At 51.7% G+C, this 19,909-nt stretch overlaps 1 protein-coding gene across 2 annotated transcripts in view; it reads right to left on the bottom strand.

The window, feature by feature from the left end:
• The window catches only part of ST14 (ST14 transmembrane serine protease matriptase), a 37,371-nt gene extending 17,462 nt beyond the window's left edge, over positions 1–19,909 (bottom strand). Inside the window, exon 1 of one of the 2 annotated variants that reach the window (XM_037134230.2) lies at positions 19,634–19,909. In XM_037134230.2, the coding sequence (XP_036990125.2) occupies positions 19,634–19,714 (81 nt within the window). In that variant the 5' untranslated portion in view covers positions 19,715–19,909. Of the gene's footprint in view, positions 1–9,443; positions 9,548–19,633 lie in introns of those variants that run through there. The other variant, XM_053659487.1, reaches the window with a different exon arrangement.

A 19,909-nucleotide genomic window follows, 5' to 3' on the forward strand; every position in this document is an offset into this window, starting at 1 on the left:
ATTTTTAGAGAGATGGGAGGGAAACATTGATGTACAAAGGAAACATCCATCAGTTGCCTCTTGCATGTGTCCAGCTGGGGAGCTGGCCCACAACCCAGGCATGTGTCCTGACTGGGAATCGAACCAGCAACCTTTTGGTTCACAGGTCTGCACTCAGTCCACTGAACCACACCAGCCAGGGCTCTGGGTAAGTTTAAAAAAAATTATATCCATACTTTAATGTTTTCATTATTAGTCTTTGAAAATATTGTTATTGTTTCCTTCTCAGTACTACTCGTTTCTTTTTCCTGCTGCAAATATTCTTTTACTTGGGTTTCTTTTTAACATACACCCAAGTCTTCCCATACCATTTAAGAGCTCTGTAATACTCTTCCAATCTTCCGCATCCAAAATCCGTCCAATAACCGCTCATTTCACCTTCGTCCTGGGAGCCTCCCTCCTGCAGACCTTGCTCCTTCCCCACGGCTGTTGTCTTGACCCTCCTTCACCTTCACCCTGGGGGTGCCCTTGCCTCCATCCGGTGTTACCTTCCCTGTTTCCTGGGTTCTCGGTCTTCGTCTCTTGTAGCTCACAGTTGTCGATAGTTTGAGTACAGAACTACAGGTTTCAAATACCTTCCATTTAGAAGTTTGAAGGCTCCATTGTTTTTTAGCTTCTAATTTGGCTGTTGTAAATATTATAATAGTACACATCCATTACTTCTTATTCATAATTTTCATCTTTCTCTGAAAGCCTTCAGCTGGGTCTTTTGATTTTGTAAACTGAGCCCTCCACCTGCCCTTTGAATGCGGAAACCCGTATCTTTCAGCCTAGGAAACTTTCTTGCACTATTTCCTAGGTTATGTCCTCTCCGCCATTTCCTCTGGTCTAACTTTCTGCAATTTCTAATACTTGTACTGACCTCTAACTTATCCTTTTTCTGCTATCATTCATCTCATTTCTTAATCTCTCCGAGGAATTTTCCATTTTTCTATTAAAACTTTAATTTCCAAGAGTTCTTTCTTGTTCCCTGAATTTTGAGTGTACCATCTTCTCATCTTTGAATTTCTACCAAGTACCTTTTCTCTGTTTTTATTTTCTCTTTCAAGCTGAAGGCTTTCCCCCAAAGCCCAAGGGCACCGGGCTGCTCAGATTCGGGACTGAGGTCCGTAAGGCTGCTGGAAGCCCCGTGTGGTGGTTTGGCACGGTGGCTTCACTGCAGGCCACGGCGAAGTCAGCTTTTTGATGGGCACTTCCAACAGTTAAGCTACGTAGAGCTTTTCCGTGAGGTGCTTTAATGCAGGGATCAATTTTCTCACCTCTCAGCTCCTGGATGGAGAGATTCAAACCCAGGCACCAGCATTCCAGAACATGGGAGAGACTGGACCTTTGCCTCTTTTTGCTCCTCGCCATGGCCTTCCCCTGCACCCGGTGTCCTTGGATCTCAAGAAATCAATTTCCCATCCTTTATGGGGGACTGGTGGGCTGGGGGCATTTTTGCTTGGGACAGAGGTGGGGATCTGAGGACTTCTAACAACACTCTTCCCTTCTCATCTCTACTTTTTATGACACCAGAGCCCAGCTGAGGACATTATCAAAGAAATACTTCGAGCCCTGGCCAGTGTGGCTCAGTGGTTGGAGCATCATCCGATAATCTGAAAAGTCCCAGGTTTGATTCCTGGCCAGACCACATGCTTAGGTGCGGGCTTAGTCCCAAGTCAGGGCTGAAAGAGCGGAAACTGATCCGTGTTTCTCTCTCGTATCAGTATCTCTCTCCCTCTCTCTCTCCCTCCCTTCCCCTCTCTCTAAAATCAACGACACATCCTCAGGTGATGATTTTAAAAGAAGAAGAAGAAGAAAGGAAGAAGGGGGAGGGGCAAGGGAGGGGGAGGAGGAAGAAGAGGAGAAGAACAACAACAACTGGGAAAATATTTCCAAAAGCTAAAGAGGAATAGCTCTTTAAATCGAAGGGCTCAGTGAATGGTGTGAAAGGTAAATGAAAAAGGAAGCACAACTAAACACATCGTGAGGGAACTTCAGAAGGACCACAAATAAAGAGCAGTCCTCTCTGCCTCCATCTGGGTTGCCACGCCCACTGCCATAGTTCACATTTTCATCACCTGAGATTCTGGGATTCTTCAACATTCCGGGATTTTTTTAAAACTTACTCTTGTAAACCTATAGAGTTTTTAAAGCTCCACTGAAGTACGCTTGACAAAATAAGTTGTGCACATTTACAGTGTACGATTTGGGTATGTGTATACAATCCACAAAACCATCACCACAATCGAGATAAGGAACATACCCATCACCCTGGAAAGTCGCCTCCTGACCCTTCCCTCCCAGTGCCCCCCATTCCCTTTCCTGTCCCCCAGTGACCACTTATTGCTTCCCATCGGTGAAGACTAGTTTGCTTTTTCTAGAGCATTCAATGGAATCCACAGCATGTACACTTTATTGTCTGGCTTCTTTGCTCAGCACAGTATTGTGAGATCCATCCACATTATTATGTTTATCATGTCAATAGTGCACTCCTTTCTAGCATTAAGTAGTACCCCACTGTATCGGTACACAATCTACTTCCCCAGTCCCCTACTGAGGCACGGTGGGATGTTTCCAGTCTGGGGCTATCACAAACAAAGCTGCTATCAACATCCCCGCACAAGTCCTTGCACTGACCTACGCTTTCATTTCTCTCGGGTAAATACCTGGAAGTAGAATAGCAAGTTCGCATGATAGGTGTGTCTTTGTAAGAAACTGCCAGTTTTCCCAAGTGACTGTGCTATTTTACATTCCCATCAGCAGTGCATGAAGATTCCCCTAGTCCACATCCTGCCCAGCATGTGCATAGTCCATCTTTTAAAATTTAGCTGCTTTTAAAAATATATTTTATTGATTACGCTATTACAGTTGTCCCATTTTCTCCCCTTTATTCCCCTCTGCCCTGCACACCCCGTCCCACCCACATTCCCCTCCTTTAGCGTTCATGTCCATGGGACATGCGTGTAAGTTCTTTGGCTTCTATATTTCCTACACTATTCTTAACCTCCCCCCGTCTATTTTCTACCTGCAGTTTATGCTACTTATTCTCTGCACCTTTTCCCCCTCTTTCCCATTCCCACTCCCCTGTTGATAACCCTCCATGTGATCTCCATTTCTGTGATTTTGTTCCTGTTCTAGTTGTTTGCTTGGTTTGTTTTAGTTTTAGGTGCAGTTGTTAATAACTGTGAGTTTGCTGTCATTTTACTGTTCATATTTTTTATCTTCTTTTTCTTAGATAAATTCCTTTAACATTTCATATAATAAGGGCTTGGTGATGATGAACTCCTTGAATTTGATCTTATCTGAGAAGCACTTTATCTGCTCTTCCATTTTAAAAGAAAGCTTTGCTGGATAAAGTAATCTTGGATGTAGGTCCTTGCCTTTCATGACTTGGAATACTTATTTCCAGCCCCTTCTTACCTGCAAAGACTCTCCCAGAGAAATCAGCTGACTTCCTTTGCCAGATTGGGGAAATTCTTCTTCTTATTTGTTCAAAGAAATTTTCAATTTCTTGTTCTTCTCCTTCTGCTACCCCTATGATTCGGATATTGAAATGTTTAAAGATGTCCTGGAGGTTCCTAAGCCTCTCTTCCTTTTTTTAAATCCTTGTTTCTTCATTCTTTTCTGGTTCAATGTTTTTCTTCCTTCTGATCCACACTGTTGATTTGAGTCCCAGTTTCCTTCCCATCACTGTTGGTTCCCTGTACATTTTCCTTTATTTTACTTAGCATAGCCTTCACTTTTTTCATCTAATTTATGACCATATTCAACCAATTCTGTGAGCATCCTGATTATCTGTGTTTTGAACTGTGCATCTGATAGGTTGGCTACCTCTTCGTCGCTTAGTTGTGTTTTTTCTGAAGTTTTGATCTATTCTTTCATTTGGGACTTTTTTTTTTTTTTTTGTCGTCTTGCCTGTTACATATGAGGGGCGGAGCCTTAGGTATTCACCAGGGTGAGGCAACCGGGTCGCTGGGTTGTGGCACTGTATGTGGGGGAGGGGTCTGAGAGGGAACAATGGCGCTTGCTCTGCTCTCTGCAAGATTTCAGTCACTTCCCCCAAGCAAACTGGGCCTTTCTGGTGCTGATCTCCATGTGGGTGGGCTTATATATGTTCTGGGACCCTGTGGGTCTCTCCAACAAGCTCTCCTGTGAGGCTGGGAGTTTCTTCTGCTGCTGCCTCAACCCCCACAGGTGTTTTCCATCAGAGGTTTGAGGCTTTATTTCCCCCCACTGGGGCCCTGGGTTGCGTGGTCTGTCTCGCTCCCCAGTTATTCCTCCCGATTATTTGCACTCGAATGTGGGACTGCCCGGTCCTCCAGCCACCACCTTGCCGAGCCCTCTCTGCCCTGGCCGCCCATCTCCACCCCTCCTACTGAGCTGGATGGATGTTTCTTTAACTCCTTGGTTGTTGGACTTCCCATACAGTTCGATTTTCTGTTAGTTCTGGTGGTTTTTTGTTGTTAAGTTGTTGTCGTCCTTCTTCTGGTTGTGCGAGGAGGCAGTGTGTCTACCTACACCTCCACCTTGGCTAGATGTCCTCTAAATGTAGCCATTCTGATAGACATACAGTGGTACTCCACTATGGTTCTAAGATGCTTTTCCTTAATGACTAGGGATGTTGCACACCTTTTCATATACTAAGTTGCCATCTGTTTATCTTCTCTGGTGGAGTGTCTTTTCAAATCGGATGACTTTGTACAATTGGTTTGCTTACTTTGTTACTGGGTTTTGAGTCATACGTATACATATTTGGATACAGTCATTTGTCAAAAACTAGCTGTCCCCACATCTGTGGGTCTCTTTGATCTCTTTGTGCTAATACCACAGTCTTCCTGACTACAGATTTGAAAGTCAAAAAAAAGCTACTGAAATAATGAGTTTAGTAGGATCACAGGATACAAAATGAATATATAAAAATTAATTGTATTGTTATATGTTAACAATGACCAACTGGAAATTAAAATTCAAAAAATATCACCTACAATAGCACCAACACCACAAAATACTCAGGGGAACCTGGATGGTATAGTTCAGTGGATTGAGTGCGAGCCTGTGAACCAAAGGATCGCAGTTCAATTCCCAGTCAGGGCACATGCCTGAGTTATAGGCCAGTTCCCAGCAGGGGAGACACAATACATTGTGTGTCCCCAGCAGAAGCAACCGTACATTGATATTTCTCTCCCTCTCTCCTTCCCTTCCCCTCTAAAGATAAATAAATAAAAACTAAAAAAAAAAAAAAATACTCAGGGGCAAATGTGACAGAGGATGCCCCTGCTCTATGCACTGGAAAACACAAAACAAAACAAAAAACAAACAAAAATACAAAACAGTGCTGAGAGAAATTTATAAGCCCATGTTCATGGACAGGAAGCCTCAGTATAGTTCAGATGCCCGTTCTCAAACTTGTCTAGACACTCCATACAACCTTGACCAAAATCCCTGCAGGACTTTTGGAGAAATGGACAAGCTGGTCTGAAATTCACATGGAAGTGCAATGGACCCGCCCCACCCACTGGGAAAAGAACAAACCCAGAGGACTAAAGTCCCCTGATCTCAACACGTATTATAAAGGCAAGGAATAGTTTTCTTTAAATTAAAAAATCATGTAGCATTTCATTTCCAAGAGTGATGTTTTATGCTTCGTGGTTACTTTATTGGGCAATCTTTTCTTATTTTATGAATGCACCACCTTCTGGCTCTTTCTTAAGTTACCAATTAGATTTTCTTTTTTTTAATTATCTTCAGAACTTTGTCTTTCTCTTTCAGGTTGTAAGGTATTCTTTAAATGGCCAATGACCCCTGGTTGTCTAATCATATCTAAAAATTAAAAAAATACAATGTGGTAAAGGCCAGTGAGGGGCTGGGTGGAGGCAGACAAAGGGGTAGGGGGATGGGGGCAACTGTAACAGTGTCAGCAATATAAATAAATAGAATTTTTTTAAATAAAAAAATAGGCTTTAAAGCTAGACTCTCTGAACAGACTGCATATATGTGTTAGAAGACATGTAAGAAAATGATTGTTTATTATGTTTATTTCAACTGACAGTAATTTCCCAACTATTTCCCTACCTGACCCTCCCTAAAGCCCTGGACTCTGGGGGAGAGGTGGGGGGGGGCTGTGGGGGCGGGGGAGGGTTGGTCAGTGGCCACGGAGGAGGCAGGAGAAAGTATGATGTAGTGAGAGCACACTGCCGGTCCGGGTTCTGTCCTGGTTGTGGTCCCGGTTTCTGCCTCCCGGCGCGGTCAGCTCCCACAACTCAAGAAGCAAGTATTCAGGGGAAAAAGAAAACAAGCTCCTTGGGAAAGGGCGGTGGGCGCCAGCTTGGACAGTGCACCCCTGGGGCCACCAGCCCGGCCTTGGCACCAGGCCAGCAGCAGTGGGGCAGAGGTGCCAGCAGGGCCCGGCCGTTCCTGCTGAGTGAAGGCTGGGCTCCACTCACCTGAAAGGCTGTGTAATCAGTAACTAGGCTGTTTCTGTTTATAGCCCTACTCTCGGCTCCATTTTTAGGCTTATTGCAGATTGTGTTGTCCAACTCAAGCAATTTCGTGATAAGGAAACTGAGGCTGAGAGGGAGTGGCTCGTACAAAGTCCCAAAGGCAGTGAGGTCAGCTGGGGCAAGAGCCACACCCTTCCACCCTCTGGGTCCTCCCACCCTCTGGGCGGTCCAGGTGCTCTCCCATGGAGGGGGGAAGGGAGCCCCCACCCATTCAGCTGAACTACACACCTAACCATCCTTCCCCACCTAACAATCTCTCTACGTGCCAGGGAGCCAATGGAACAGAAAGTACACCAGTGCCCACTTTTGCCTCTCCCTCCCCTTCACAGAAGGAACACGTTTGCAGGTGCCCACACGAAACCTAGTGCTGGGAAGCCAGGTGATTGCTGACTCCGACACAGAGGCCGAAAGAGAGACTGATTACAGAGCCCTCACGGCCAACTCTCACCAGCCAGCCAGAGCCCCCAGACGCTCAGCACGGCACAGACAAGACAACGAGGAATGGCTTCCTGGAGGACCAGTGGGCACAAAGAGCTTGGGGTGCCCGCAGAGTAGAGAGCGGAGGGGTAAAGGGCCAGAACCTGAGGTGCAGGGCGCAGGGTCAGATGGTTTCCGTGGCCAGCCAAACCCAGGAGGATGCAGAGACCTGGGACAGTGTCACATTTTCTACTGCGTTAAGCACACTAGTACGAGTGACACACATCCTCCACAAGGTCAGTGGTTGTCCTAAAAAACTGACTTACGAAAGCTATTTGATGATGTAAGAAAGACCCTTGCAGTCACCGACACCCATTCAGAAATAAACTCACCAGATGGAAAACTAAAAACTGAACAAACAAAATGCTGTGTCCAAGTCGACCAAAGAATTCTGTCACTTGAGGGGAGCCTTCTCCGGACCCCGAGTACATGCTAACATACCTAGCACCAGCTCCAAACTCTCCAGGGCCTGCCCTCCTGCTGGCTCTCAGGACCAGCAAATCCAAAGCCAGCTTGTCATCGGTGATTCGGAGTGTGGTCCTCACTAGAGAGAAGCAACTGGTGTGTTGGCATGTTTAAGTGGCAAAAGTAACACTAACTATCCAAAAATCCACGCAAGATTCCAATCAAAGCAGATGAGGAAAAAGTAAATCTTCGTGCCAGACTGCTTGTTTCTTTTTAAGATGGTCACTCATTTGGCTAAGGTTGGGTGGGACCTGCCAGGAAGGGGAAGGAATCCGCAAACAGAAGACGTTACTCAGAGTCCTGGGAGGTACCATGAAAGACCCATCACGTGGCAACTGATTACCTACTTCTACTGCTGAAGATGGAGGTCAAGGGGGGTCAAGGGGCATCGTCCTGCCAATGGCTGGAGATGACAGTGTGTTGCTCAGACCTGAGACTAGAACAAGGGTGGCTGGCTTCATGCGCCATTGCCAAGTCAACCGTTGATGTGGGGCAGGTGCTGTTCACGTATACGTTCGGTGACTCAGTGTACCGGCCACCAGGCAGGACGGATTTCCTTTCGCTGATGTCACCACTGTCACTACAGTCATTAGAGCCATAAAATCTCCCTGAGATTATTCAAGCAAGAAAGAACAGTCTGAGCCTGTGCGATGATTTTCCAAGGAGCGAAGGGGCTCCTGTGGTGCTGGAAGATGCCCGCCTTCCTTTACAAGGAGGAAGACAAGGCCAGTGTACACAGAGCTCATGGCCGCTCCCTGAGGCCGGCAATGAGTGTCAAATCCCGGCCAGAACCCCCAGACACACAGCATGGCTCAAGGTCACCCACAATGACAGTGCAAAAATGAATTCCAGCCCTGGCCAGGGGGCTCAGGTGGTTGGAGCATCGTCTGGTTCACCAAGGAGCTGTGGGTTTGATCCCCAGTCAGGCGCATACAGGAGCCAACCGATTGATGTTTCTCTCACATAAATCTCTCTCTCTCTTTCTCTCTCTATCCCCCCGCCCCTCTGAAAATCAGTAAATATATATATTCTCAGGTGAGGATTTAAAAAAATGAATGTCAAAAACAAAACACTCTACTTGTCCTCCTAGGCAACGCTGAGCACTGAAGACGCGCAGAACATTGAGACGCCAGAGGTGCGGCTGCAGGAAGGCGGGGCCCGCTCTGCCGCGGTGCCCACCCACACGGAGGAGAACTCGGGCCGCGAGCGGCCAGCCCACGGGCAGGTTCTGAGAGCGAGACGTCCCCCGTCCTGCCAGCACTGCAGCCCCGGCCCAGCAGAGTGACCGGCACGAGAACAATTGTTTTCTTCACTACAGAACGATCACAGGGATAAATGGGAAGGGCAAAGGAAGCCGGCATCAGAATCATCTGCCCACCCACCAACCTGGGCCACTGATCTTACAAGAAGCCAGATTCTCAAGACCAAGGGGCTACTGTTCCCACGGATCGTACCCAGCATTTCCCAAACTCGTCTGGGCATGAAAAATAACAATAAAAGAGAAAGTAAAGGGAGCCCAGTGCTTGCTCAGCATCCGGGCTCCCAAGCCGCTCTCCATGGACATGCTGATACCGCAGAAGGAGCCGGGCCCAGCTTATTCTTAGGAACTTAAAGTTCGACAAACTCGGCCTTCGTTTCCAAGAGGCTGCTGGCCCCGCGCGCCCACACGGTGTGACAAGCGCCAGCCGGGCCACATCGCAGTTCCAGTCCGCTGGTTTCAGGCAACCACTTGGACGCAGCGCACCTGCAGCAGGCAGCTGGACTGGGCCTCCACGCCCTGGGGCCCTCCCACAACAGGCGGTGAGCATCTCCGAGAGTCTCCTGGGCGGCCCCCAGAGCTCCACAGGCTCACACACACCCAGCCGAGGTCCGCTCAGTTGGTGGTGGACTTCCTGAACCCTCTGCCTCTTGTTGCTCAACCCTCTCACCCTTGCCCTTTGAACCCATCCCGTCCTCCCACCAGAAGGAGCCCAGAATTACCTGAGATCTGTGACCCCAAGCCATCTAGGGGAACAGAAAGCTGGCACACAGCTTACTAGCTCCCAATGAAGGCATAAAACAAAACTCTGCACACCTGGCCAGAGCAGGAAGAAAAGTCCCCAGGGGCCTGACTCAGCCAACCGCGGGCGCCTCATCGCCACAGAAACCCAGCGGCTGGCCCTCTGCCAGCGGGCCTGCAGGTCCAGCAGGTTCATGCCTGTGTCTCCTCCCCAACGCCCTGCACTGCTCAGGGCCCTGCCCACGCAGCCACGGTCCGGGCACCACACACCTCTGCAACAAGACCCCCAAAGGAAACAAACGACAGACTTGGGGGGGGGGGCCTGGATGCAAGACTCTTCTTTCCCTTCAAAGGGACTGGGGAGGGTGTGATGGAAAAGAGGGGTCGGGCCTGGGAACTCTGGCACTGGGGCAAATGCTGCTGTCTTTATCCTCCCCTCTAAAAACTGGGTTAATAACCCCTTACAGCCCTCTAAGTACAGGTGCTATGAACAAATGAGCTGATTCACACTAATGACAGGGCCTTCCTGTGATCCCCCTTTGATTTTGATTTCTCCACCCGCCACCATCCATCCATCTGCCCAAAGCTAGGCGGGGCCCATTCCCCCCCCCCCCCCCCGGTGGAGCAGCTGGAGTTGAAGTTAAAACATTAAAACCAACCAGACAAACAAAAAACCCTTAACAGCATAAGTCTACCTGGTGGCCTCAAACAGCCAGGCAAGAGCAGACCTGGCAGGTCTTCCAGGAAGCCCCAGGGAGACACAGACCGAGGCCAGCCAGGCCCAGGCCCTCGCCCTGCACCAGGAGGGCCTCCGGGCTCCCGGCTCCCCTCCCTCTCCTCCTCTTCCCTGCACTGAGGGAGGCAGGGACTGCGCTGGGGGGGGTGGGGGGGAGTGAGAGGGAAACCCTCCAAGCCTCCCTGGCGTCTTCCCACCCACCCCGACCCAGAGGCACTGTACCCAGCACAGCCAGCGAGTGTGCCCGACCACACCTACACCCTGGGTCTCAGTTTACACATCAAGTTCCAGTTGTTCCAAAGTTTCTTAAAACATTAAAACCTTATTTCAAGTGCGATTTTTTTTTTGCAACACCTCAAAATAAAAGAAACATACTTGTTGACAGAACAGCAAGTCCCTGGCCTTGAGACCCTGTCCCAAAAGAACACAACAGGTTTCAAAACCTCTGAGTGAGACCACGCCCACCCTGGGAGCCTTGGGGCACAGCCCCTGAAGTCCACAGGCCACAGGTGACCCTAACCGTAGCCAAGGGGCTCTCACAGCCACCATCTCTGACACAGCTCTGGGAGGGGGTGGAGGCCACAAGAAGCATATTTTTCTGTCTCCTGGTGCCACATTAAGTGTTTTTAATGTTTATTATCTCTAATTCTTGCAACCACGTTTCATTTTCAGATGAGAAAATGGGTTAAAAGAAGGTAATGTGTCAAAGCCCCAGAAAACTAAGAAGGGGCAGGACTGAGTTCCAGACCCAGGCCTGTCTGGTGCAAAGCCAGTGCTCTTTTCAGGACACCTGCGGCTTCTCAGGGGACACCTATTGTCCCCGCCCCCTACCCCCAGGACACCAAAACTCAGAGAGGAACTGCCTTGAAGAGTGAGCTGCAAAACTGCCTACGCTAACCCACGTCTTGGGCCCTAGGGGGCAGCACACTGTGCCCAGAACCATTAGGGATTCCTGCCCCTTCACTCTGGCCCAGGGGTGCTGGCCACCCCCCCCACTCCCTGCTGCAGCCAGGAGGCCCCAATCCCATATGAAACTAGCCTGCCCTCGAGAATGCAGCCCAAGCCAAGCCCCTCCTGGAAATCTCAGGGACCCCCTCAAGCCACAAGACTTTCTTCCTGGGACCCGCACCCGCCACTGGGCAGCCACAGCAGCAGGCAGACCAGGCAGTCGAAGAGGTCAGGGCTCCCCAGTTTTTCTCTTCCCGTCCCCTCTGCCTTTGACCTTGCCAGGGTTAGCAACTGACTGATTGATTAATTGATTGAAAGATTTCTCGCTCCACGGCCAGACTTGGGTAGTGTACCCACAGTAAGGTGCCAGGGCCCTCAGCCTCACCCCAGGTTCTTCCTGCAGCGCCCACCCCTGCCCCCAGCTACATTCAGCCTCATTCAAGCCTGGACTCGCTCACCCCCCTTAAAGTTAAAAGCTGCCCCCGGACACATCTTGTGTAATTCCAACCAGAGAAATCATCCCAGCTCCAAGTTCACACACACCCCCACCCCCGCTGCCCCTTGATGGTCTCTCTGATCCCACACAGTGGAGCCAGCCCCGTCCTAATCGGCCAGAGGCGCCCTTCCTGCCCCAAACCTTCCCCCTTTTCTTTAGGGACAGGTCAGCCTGCAGCGCCTCACCAGGCAAGAGCCCCCAGGCTCAGCAAGAGAAACGAGGAGCAAAGGCAGGGCCATGTGACTTCGCTTCTTTCTTCTCCTCTGAGCCCACATCTGATTCCACAGGCTGCGCTTCATCCAATTATTGAGATTTTGGTCGAGCTCATTGTAGAATCACGTGTGATTGTACGACCAAACACTGTGAGATCCCTTGGACACTTTGCCCAGTTCCTGACAGTGCTAACATTGTATAAAACTGTGTTATATGACATTAACATAGCCCCAGACCTTACTTACACTTCCCATTTTCCCTGTATTCATTTGTGTGTAACTACTAAGTTCCATCACTTTCATCACTGATGTGCCTTATATTCACCCACACGGTCAAGGTCACAGTTCTGAGCCCTCCAGCTGCCTGGATGTGGGCATGCTCACCTCCTCCTGGCCCCCTCGCCACTAACCTATCCTCCAGTTCTAAAGCTATGGTTTCCAAAGTTACAGAAATGAGTTATCCAGTATAAACTTTAGGGACACTGGCCTTCTTCACTCACCAAAACTCCCTGGGGCACGATTAAAGTCACGGCAGGCATCATGAGCTTGTTCCTCTTTACTGACCTTTCTCACAGCTGTCCTGGGGAACCCAAGGGTCTGCAGACATTAGGGGGAAGGCCCCAAGCCCGCCTGCCTCCAGAAATTGCCTCCCTTCCGACACACCTCCTCAGCCTCTCAGGTAGCTCTGGGCATGCTGGAGCTGCCGATCTGAGATGCTGTTTGGAAGAGAGGGCTGCATACACAAACAGGAAAGCACCACCCCCGCCCAGGGACCCAAGTCTAAGATTACAGCCCAGAGTCCCAGTGGTGGAAGTAACAGGATCTGGCCGGGAGAGAACGCGGAAATGTATCCCTGGGATCAGATTCTGAGAGCCCGACAGCATGGAGACCTCGTCCACCTCCCGTCCTCCCACGGCCGCCCTTCTTGGGGGAAGGAGGGTTTCCAGCCAGAGTCAACATTACAAATCCCTCCTCCCCCACGTGTGGCCCGCACAATGGCCCCTGCACACCAGCACTGCAGGGAGCCAGCCTCACTTCCGCAGCTCGGGGCGGCTCCTGAAGACCTCCCTCGGCGACTGGCGCGCTCTGAGTCCGCTGCTTCTCTGGCTGAACACACTCCAGTCAACCACTCAGAAGGCACAGTGTATTCTAAGCCTCTGTCCACCCGGTTCGACCTCATGGCCCTGTAGTTAGCAACAGTCCCACGAAGACATGGGACCCAGGACTCGGCAGCTTAACCCAAGGGCGGCCTAACTGGCAGGGGCTCCTGGAAGCGGTTCATCAGTTCCCTCCCTTATCCTGATCACACTATTCCCATTAATACGTTCAATTCAAACACGCAAATACCAAAAAAATTAATAAAGAACAACATCTCCGCTTGATGAAAGCTTATGCAGCCATCAAAACTGGTTTTTAAAAGAGTAGGTGATAATGTGGGAAAGCTATCTAAGATGCAAAGTTAAATGAGAAAAAAGGCAAAAAATACACAGGCCTCTCCAGCCTTCTAAACACCCCAGGTCCCCCTCTGAGAAGTTCCGGAGCAGGGCCCCTCCCACACCATTTAGTGAGAAGACTTCCTCCGGGTTTCCCTAGCGCCCCCATCACACCTCCGCCCCCCTCACTCTCCAGGTAAACCCCCTGCTCCTTAAGAACTGGGGGGGGGGGGGGCGGGAGGAAGCAGGAGGCTGTGTTTGCTCTACAATCTTACCATGGGTTAAGAGGGTGAAAAGTGGGTGACAAATTAAGTACCACCACATCTTCGGCTGCAGATTCCATTTGGAAAGGGTCATGTATTCAAATACGTTAATATCCAAATAAGTACATATTTGTATACGCACAGAAGACTTGTGAGACAAACTATTTATAGAGGTTATGAAATCTGAAAGAATTTCAGAGGAATTTCACCTTCTACTTTGTATATTTCTGTATTGCTTGACTTAAAAAAGGAAAAACAAACAATTAAAAAACCCTTCCTAACTTTTGTAACAGGAAATAAAACAACTTCCTTCAGAAAACATGCATAGGCAAGACACAGTAAAATGCTTCTCTAGGGTACTTCCCCCCATTTTTAAATTCTATTTGTCTGAGCCAAACTGGTGCCGACGCTCCACACAGCACCTGCACTTGCCCTTCACCGGCCTGGCTCACTTCCAGCTCACATGGCCACAGGTGGGAGGTCACGCTCACATCCCCGCGGCAGCAGCGGGAGGGAGGTGGCTTCTGTTCCCATTGTCAGGGCGCTGCGCTTACGCAGCACTTACCCCTAACGTGGAGGGACACGATTCTGCTCTTGGCAGCCTGTCCTGCAGGCTGTCCCTGCATCCTCTGACTCAGCACTAAGTCATCCAAGGTATGGCCTTTCCCTCCCAGGAGGGTGTCATCCATCTATAAAGGTGATAAGCGAGTGTCCTAAGACCTCACCAGGTTGCTACTAAAGAAGAAATGTCGCAGAACCCAGGAAGGAGTCAGGAGCAGCCCAGAGGGACTTAGATCCATAAATGGACAACTTGGGCACAGTCCCTCGGCCAGACAGAAACCTACCAGACCTCACTGTTCCCCAGCACCACCACCTCCGCCCTCACCGCCCTCCACTGCACCCAGCTCATAGAATGCCTTTTCCAGGACACAGGTTGTCATTTGCATAACAAAAAACTAGATAAAACATATGCAAAGGGCAGGAAATGGGAAAGGGCATGAAAATGTATGCAACCTAAGAGTCACACCGGTTTGAATCCTGGTCAAGGCATATGCCTGGGTTTCGGGTCAAGTCCCCAGGTGAGCATGTGAAAGGCAACCACACATCGATGTTTCTTTCCCTCTCTTCCCCTCTCTCTAAAAATAAATAAGTAAAATATCTTTTAACACATTTTCCATGATGACTTTTATGTATGTGCATAATAAACAAAGGTACGTCTTGTTCAAAGCTTTGCTGAAATCGCAGCTCCAGCCGGACTCCTGGTCGACCAGATGAGTAACTGCATCAAAGGGGGAGACCAGACAAGAGGTGTTTGGTGGACTCGCACTGGCGCCTGGCGCTCACCACTGGTAACAGCATGTCCGGGGGTTTGCTGGGAATACACACCAATCACCAGGCGCTGCAGGGAAAAGCTTGGGTTTTGAAGTCTCACAGATCCAGGTGTGAATGAATCTCCTTCTTCCTCTGCCTCTGGGCCATCACTCGAACCCCTGGAGCTCCTGTTCTCCTCTGTGAACCAGGCCTTTTTCCCACACACACAGTTGCTGTGAGGATCCAGATGGTGAACCTAACTGCGCACAGTCAGTGCTGGGTAGGACGACTGCCACCGTATTCTCCGTGTCACCATCCCTGTCGTGTCGGAGGGACAGAGGGGCCAAGATTTCAACCAGTGACTCAGCTGTCACAAGGACTCGAAGGATTCTGTTGCTAAGCCTGGTGTAAATGAACAAATTCTGAAAACAGGAGGTTCCAAGACAGAATTTGTAGCAGGGACCTGCTTCTGGGACCTGGCCCACAACCCAGGCATGTGCCCTGACTGGGAATAGAACCAGCGACCCTTTGGTTCGCAGGCAGGCGCTCAGTCCACTGAGTCACACCAGCCAGGGCTTGCTTCTAGAAAAAGTTCTTAACAAATAAGAGGGCAACTATTGCCCACAGGCTCTGAGGGAACCCCAAACGTGCCTCTCACTACTGCCGGGCGGGGTGAGAATTCTCCGAAAAGCCCAACAGTTCTCATTCTCACCCCATAAAGGCTATTCTAATTTTGCTATGTTCCGGGCATCTCAGAAGCACCCCAAGAAGAGACATCCAGTTTCTTACGGGAATCAAGTCGACGCTCACCCTCAGTGACCCATCCCTTCCTGAGCCGGCTGGGCTGACAGCCCCGTCTTGCGCTAGAGCAGCCCAGGGAAAACACAGCCAAATCAGACTCCCTGGGTTCAAATCCCGCTCCCACTGTCTTGCTCTGTGACCTTAGGCAAGCCTCTCTGTGCTCCGTTTTCCTCACCTCCAGAAGGATGCTGACTATAATAATACTAAGAGGCGCAATACATAATATGTGCTCAGTAAATGCTGGTGATGATTATCAGTTCTCTAAACACTCCAGGAGCAAGTGCACAACGTCAGAAGCAATGTCGCTGGGCCCCGGGCGCCTTGGGGGCGCTGTCGCACTCTTCAGACTTTCCCTCTTAGGAACAACAAAAGCCCAAAACCAGGACAGAACCACAAGCCAAAAAAAGGAACTGACACCAGCGGAATTCTGGGACCACGTCGGCCACAGGCCACAGTGCAGGCAGTCGCATGCCCGCCCCTGGAGCAGAGTGAGAGGACCCGGCGCTGCCACCAACAAGCCTGCTCCAAGCAGGTCCACCCCAGCGGAGTCCCACGGGCAGGAGGCGGCTTTCAGGTGTCTTCTCCTGCGCCTCAGTGTCCCCACCTCCCGAAGGAGCGCCACGAACATCCAGGCCTTCCCAGAACCACAGTGGTCAGAAGGCCCCTGGAGAAGGCACATTCTTGTCCATTTGCAGCGCCTAAGGGTGAGTCCCCACCTCCGTGTTCCCCACCTAAGGAACACTCTGGGTGCCCCACGGCTGACCACCTTCCCTGCTCTTCCTCACCCCTGCACACACCCTCCAGCACATGTCCCTTTGGAGAGCTCCGAGAAAGAAGGAAGTCTTTAAGAGCTTTATTTTTTTATGATGGGAGTGGGAGGGGAATAAGGAGAAAGGGAGGAGTAGCCGGTTGTTATATCCATGGTCTCGGCACTTTTCTTTTCACAGAGGATCATTTTCATAGTAGCTGCGTGAAGGGAGGGGCATGAAAATTGGAACCATAGGAGGAGGGTCTCGGTCACTGGAATTTGTCCACTGCTCAGAGAGACCCCCTGTGTCCAGCAGGGCCAGGTCAGTGCCCCCCAGATAGCCTGGCTGCCAGCCTCTTCCCAGGCATCCATCCTACTAACACGACATCCTTACTGCTTGTCTCAAGTCCTTTTTCAACTCAAAAACTCAAACTGTGGTTTTCACTCCACGCTGCAGCTTACCAATGGCTTTCATGTAAAGTATGCCTTTTAATCCTTCCCGTAAACCTACAACGTATACGTCATCCCATTTCATTGTTGCAGATACCGAGGCTCCCAGAGATTGGGTAACATCTGAGATCACCTGGCAGGAAAGTGGCGGCGCCGGGTCTTGCCTCCACATTGCTCACGCCTGCCGCCACGCCGCAGATGGCCGCTGGTCCCAATTCACCCACTCTGACCCCTCCAGCCTGAAGGCAGGGACTGGGTGCCTGGTTTCTCTCCCAGGGCTGCTGCCCCATTCTGGGCGCATTCTCAGTGGGGGGTACCTGATGTCTGTTCTGTGGGTGAGTGAACGTGTGACCCTTTTCATGGAAAGCCATGAAAAGCCAGAGCTGTCCGGCCTAGCACCACCCCCATCTGCTTCCCAACACTGATTTCCACAGGCCTAGGGCACACCGAGCCTTGCATGGGCCGGTCATGACTTTGGAGGGAACTGATGGATGCCAAAGCAGTTTTAGGGCCAGCATCAAATATTCAGCATAGGCCAGGGCACTCAGTGAGGCAGGCTTCCCAGTTCTTGTTAACAGCCATAATGATGGGCAACTGTGCACCTTCCCTCCTTCGGGCAGGGCTCACACAACCCCTCCACCCTCACGCAGTTGGTCCCCAGGGCTCCAGAGGCAGTGGGGAGCGCAGAGGGGAACAGGTAAGGGTGGGGCAGGGGCTGGAGTCATCAGCTTTGGGAAGGACCTTTCCCAGCAGCCACGGTGCCCTGTGGAGGCTGGCAGGACCCAGCTAGGCGCTGAGGATGCAGAGGACAAACCCAGAGGAGGCACCCACCTCCCGGGCAGGGAACAAGTTAGGGCAGAGTCTGCAGACCCTGACTGCTAATTCTATCAGACAGTCCAGGGAGGCAGATGGCTGGGAGGGCACGGGCGGGAGGGAGAGTGAAGACTTCCTGGAGAAATGGAAATGAGCTGTGGGCAGAGAGGGCCACTTCCTGCAGGGCTCTTCGTGTCCTCTCTATTTTACACACGCCTCTGAGCATGGCTCTCGGGACTGTAAATTCCTTCAGGAAAGCAACCATACCTTACTTGCCTTTAAGAGTCCTCTCAAAACAGTGCCCGGCGCAGAACGAGGCACACAATTGGTTCAGTGGACTGGGCAGGAGAACAGACAGCGGGACCCTGTGCAGGGAAACCGCAGCATCGGAAGCGGAGGGAAGACCACAGGCGGGTGGAGGACGTGTGAGCTTCACAGAGCGTGAGACAAGGAGCAGGCGGCCAAGGGGAAAAGAAAGCCAGGGCAGCGGTCACAGCAGTCAGCGGGCCCTTGGAGCTCTGGGCAGAATGCGGAGCGGAGCCCCAGGACCGGCCCCTGTTGGAGGGCAGGAGCAGGTAGACCAGTGAGGTGATTCAGACGAGACTCCAAGAAGACCCTGCTCTCAGAAAAGGAAGTCCCAGAAAAGGAAGTCACGATAAAAAACCCGCCCTGAAATAACAAATGCCAAACCACAGGCCATCTGCTGAGGCCGGAGTCCAGAGCCCCAGTAGGCAGTTAGCAAGGCTTCGCAAACAGGGTGATTACCGAAAGGAAAATAGAGGCATCCATCCAGGAGAGGGTGCCTCTGGCAGGCGCAGGCACAGCAGAAGCAACTCCTCAGGTCAGGGAGAGAAGAGTGGGCCGATGTGCCACTTGGAGAAAAGGAAGTGATTTTAGAGAGCTCGGAAACTGGGCCGACTCGGGAGTACTGGCCACAGTGTGGGGCAGAGAGGGCGCCCGGGCCCCAGGAACACGGGCCACAGTTCTACCCCTGCTTTGCGGAGCAAAGCTCCCTCCCAGAGCAGCCCCTGCCCTCAGCGTCCACTCAGCGGGGCCCTCACCTGGCCCTCCAGGAAAGCTGGGGACCCGCCGGATAGACAGGAGGAGACCTGGCGGCCAGTCCTGCCAGAGCACTGCCACCTAGGTGTGTCCTTGGAGAAGGTAACTAACGACCTGTCCCCAGCTATGCCTGAATGTAACGTCTTTGCGATCTCTCAGGTCCCTCGTTGTTCTTCCTGCCAAACAAGGGCTCCCGGCTTCAGTGTCTAAAACGCTCAAGACGCACGTTACCACATCCTTTCCCATACAGTCACCTTCCCCAAAAGCTGTGTCCTCTCTCGGAGAAGCCTAGCCGAGCCCCACCCTGGAGTCCTTAGCTCCGCGCTCCAGGACAACCAGAAGCTGTAGTCTCCCGGGCGCCCTCTACAAAGGGCCCAAAGTGCCTCTGACCGGTAAGGAAAAAACAAATTCCTAAGAGGACACGAAGATTATACTACGACTCCAAAGTCCCCTGGAAACCTCCCTTTTCCCGTCCAAATCACTCACTCCAAGCCTCCGCCCCCGGCTCCTTCTGGAGGTAGTTCGATAGCGCCGAATCCACAGAGGGAGCAAGACGGCCCCTTTTTCAGTTGAATATTCGGCTTCTCCGAAGACCCGAGCATTCCCACCTCTCCCGAGTGCAGCACAACACGTACCGAAGATCCTCAGGCCAGGCACCCACCAAACAGGAAATTCCACCTGCCGGGCCAGCGCCCCGGCCACCAAGGGGCAGCGGAGCGGTCCCTCCGCCGAGACAAAGCGCAGCGCGCCGGGGGCCGGGGCGCCCTCTCGGACCGATCGGCTCCCGGCTGCAATCGAGACTCCTCGCCCGGACGGACGGCGCCTATGAAGCCTCGGGCCCCTCGCTGCAGCTCGGAAGGAGCGCGCCCTGGCTACCCCTACGCCGCGCACGCTAGCTCACCTCCAGCCGCGAGTTGTACTTGAGTCCCGCACGGAGGTCCTTGGAGCCCCCTCCGCCCTTGCGGCCCTGATTGCTCTTCATGGTCCGGGTGGCCGGTCGCAGGTCTCAGAGGCTTGGTCCGCGCCAGTGGCCCGCTCCCATCGCCGCGGGGTCAAAGGGTCGCGGGGGAGCGGGCGCGCGCGCGGCACAGGGGGCGCAGGTCGCGGAGAGACCGGGTAACCAGCCCAGTGCCGGCCGCCAGCAGAGTGGCTCTCACCCTCACTCTTCCTGCCCCGC

The sequence above is a fragment of the Artibeus jamaicensis genome, unplaced genomic scaffold (genome assembly GCF_021234435.1).
Source record: "Artibeus jamaicensis isolate MK-2021 breed Jamaican fruit bat unplaced genomic scaffold, CSHL_Jam_final scaffold_660, whole genome shotgun sequence".
NCBI lineage: Eukaryota > Metazoa > Chordata > Mammalia > Chiroptera > Phyllostomidae > Artibeus > Artibeus jamaicensis.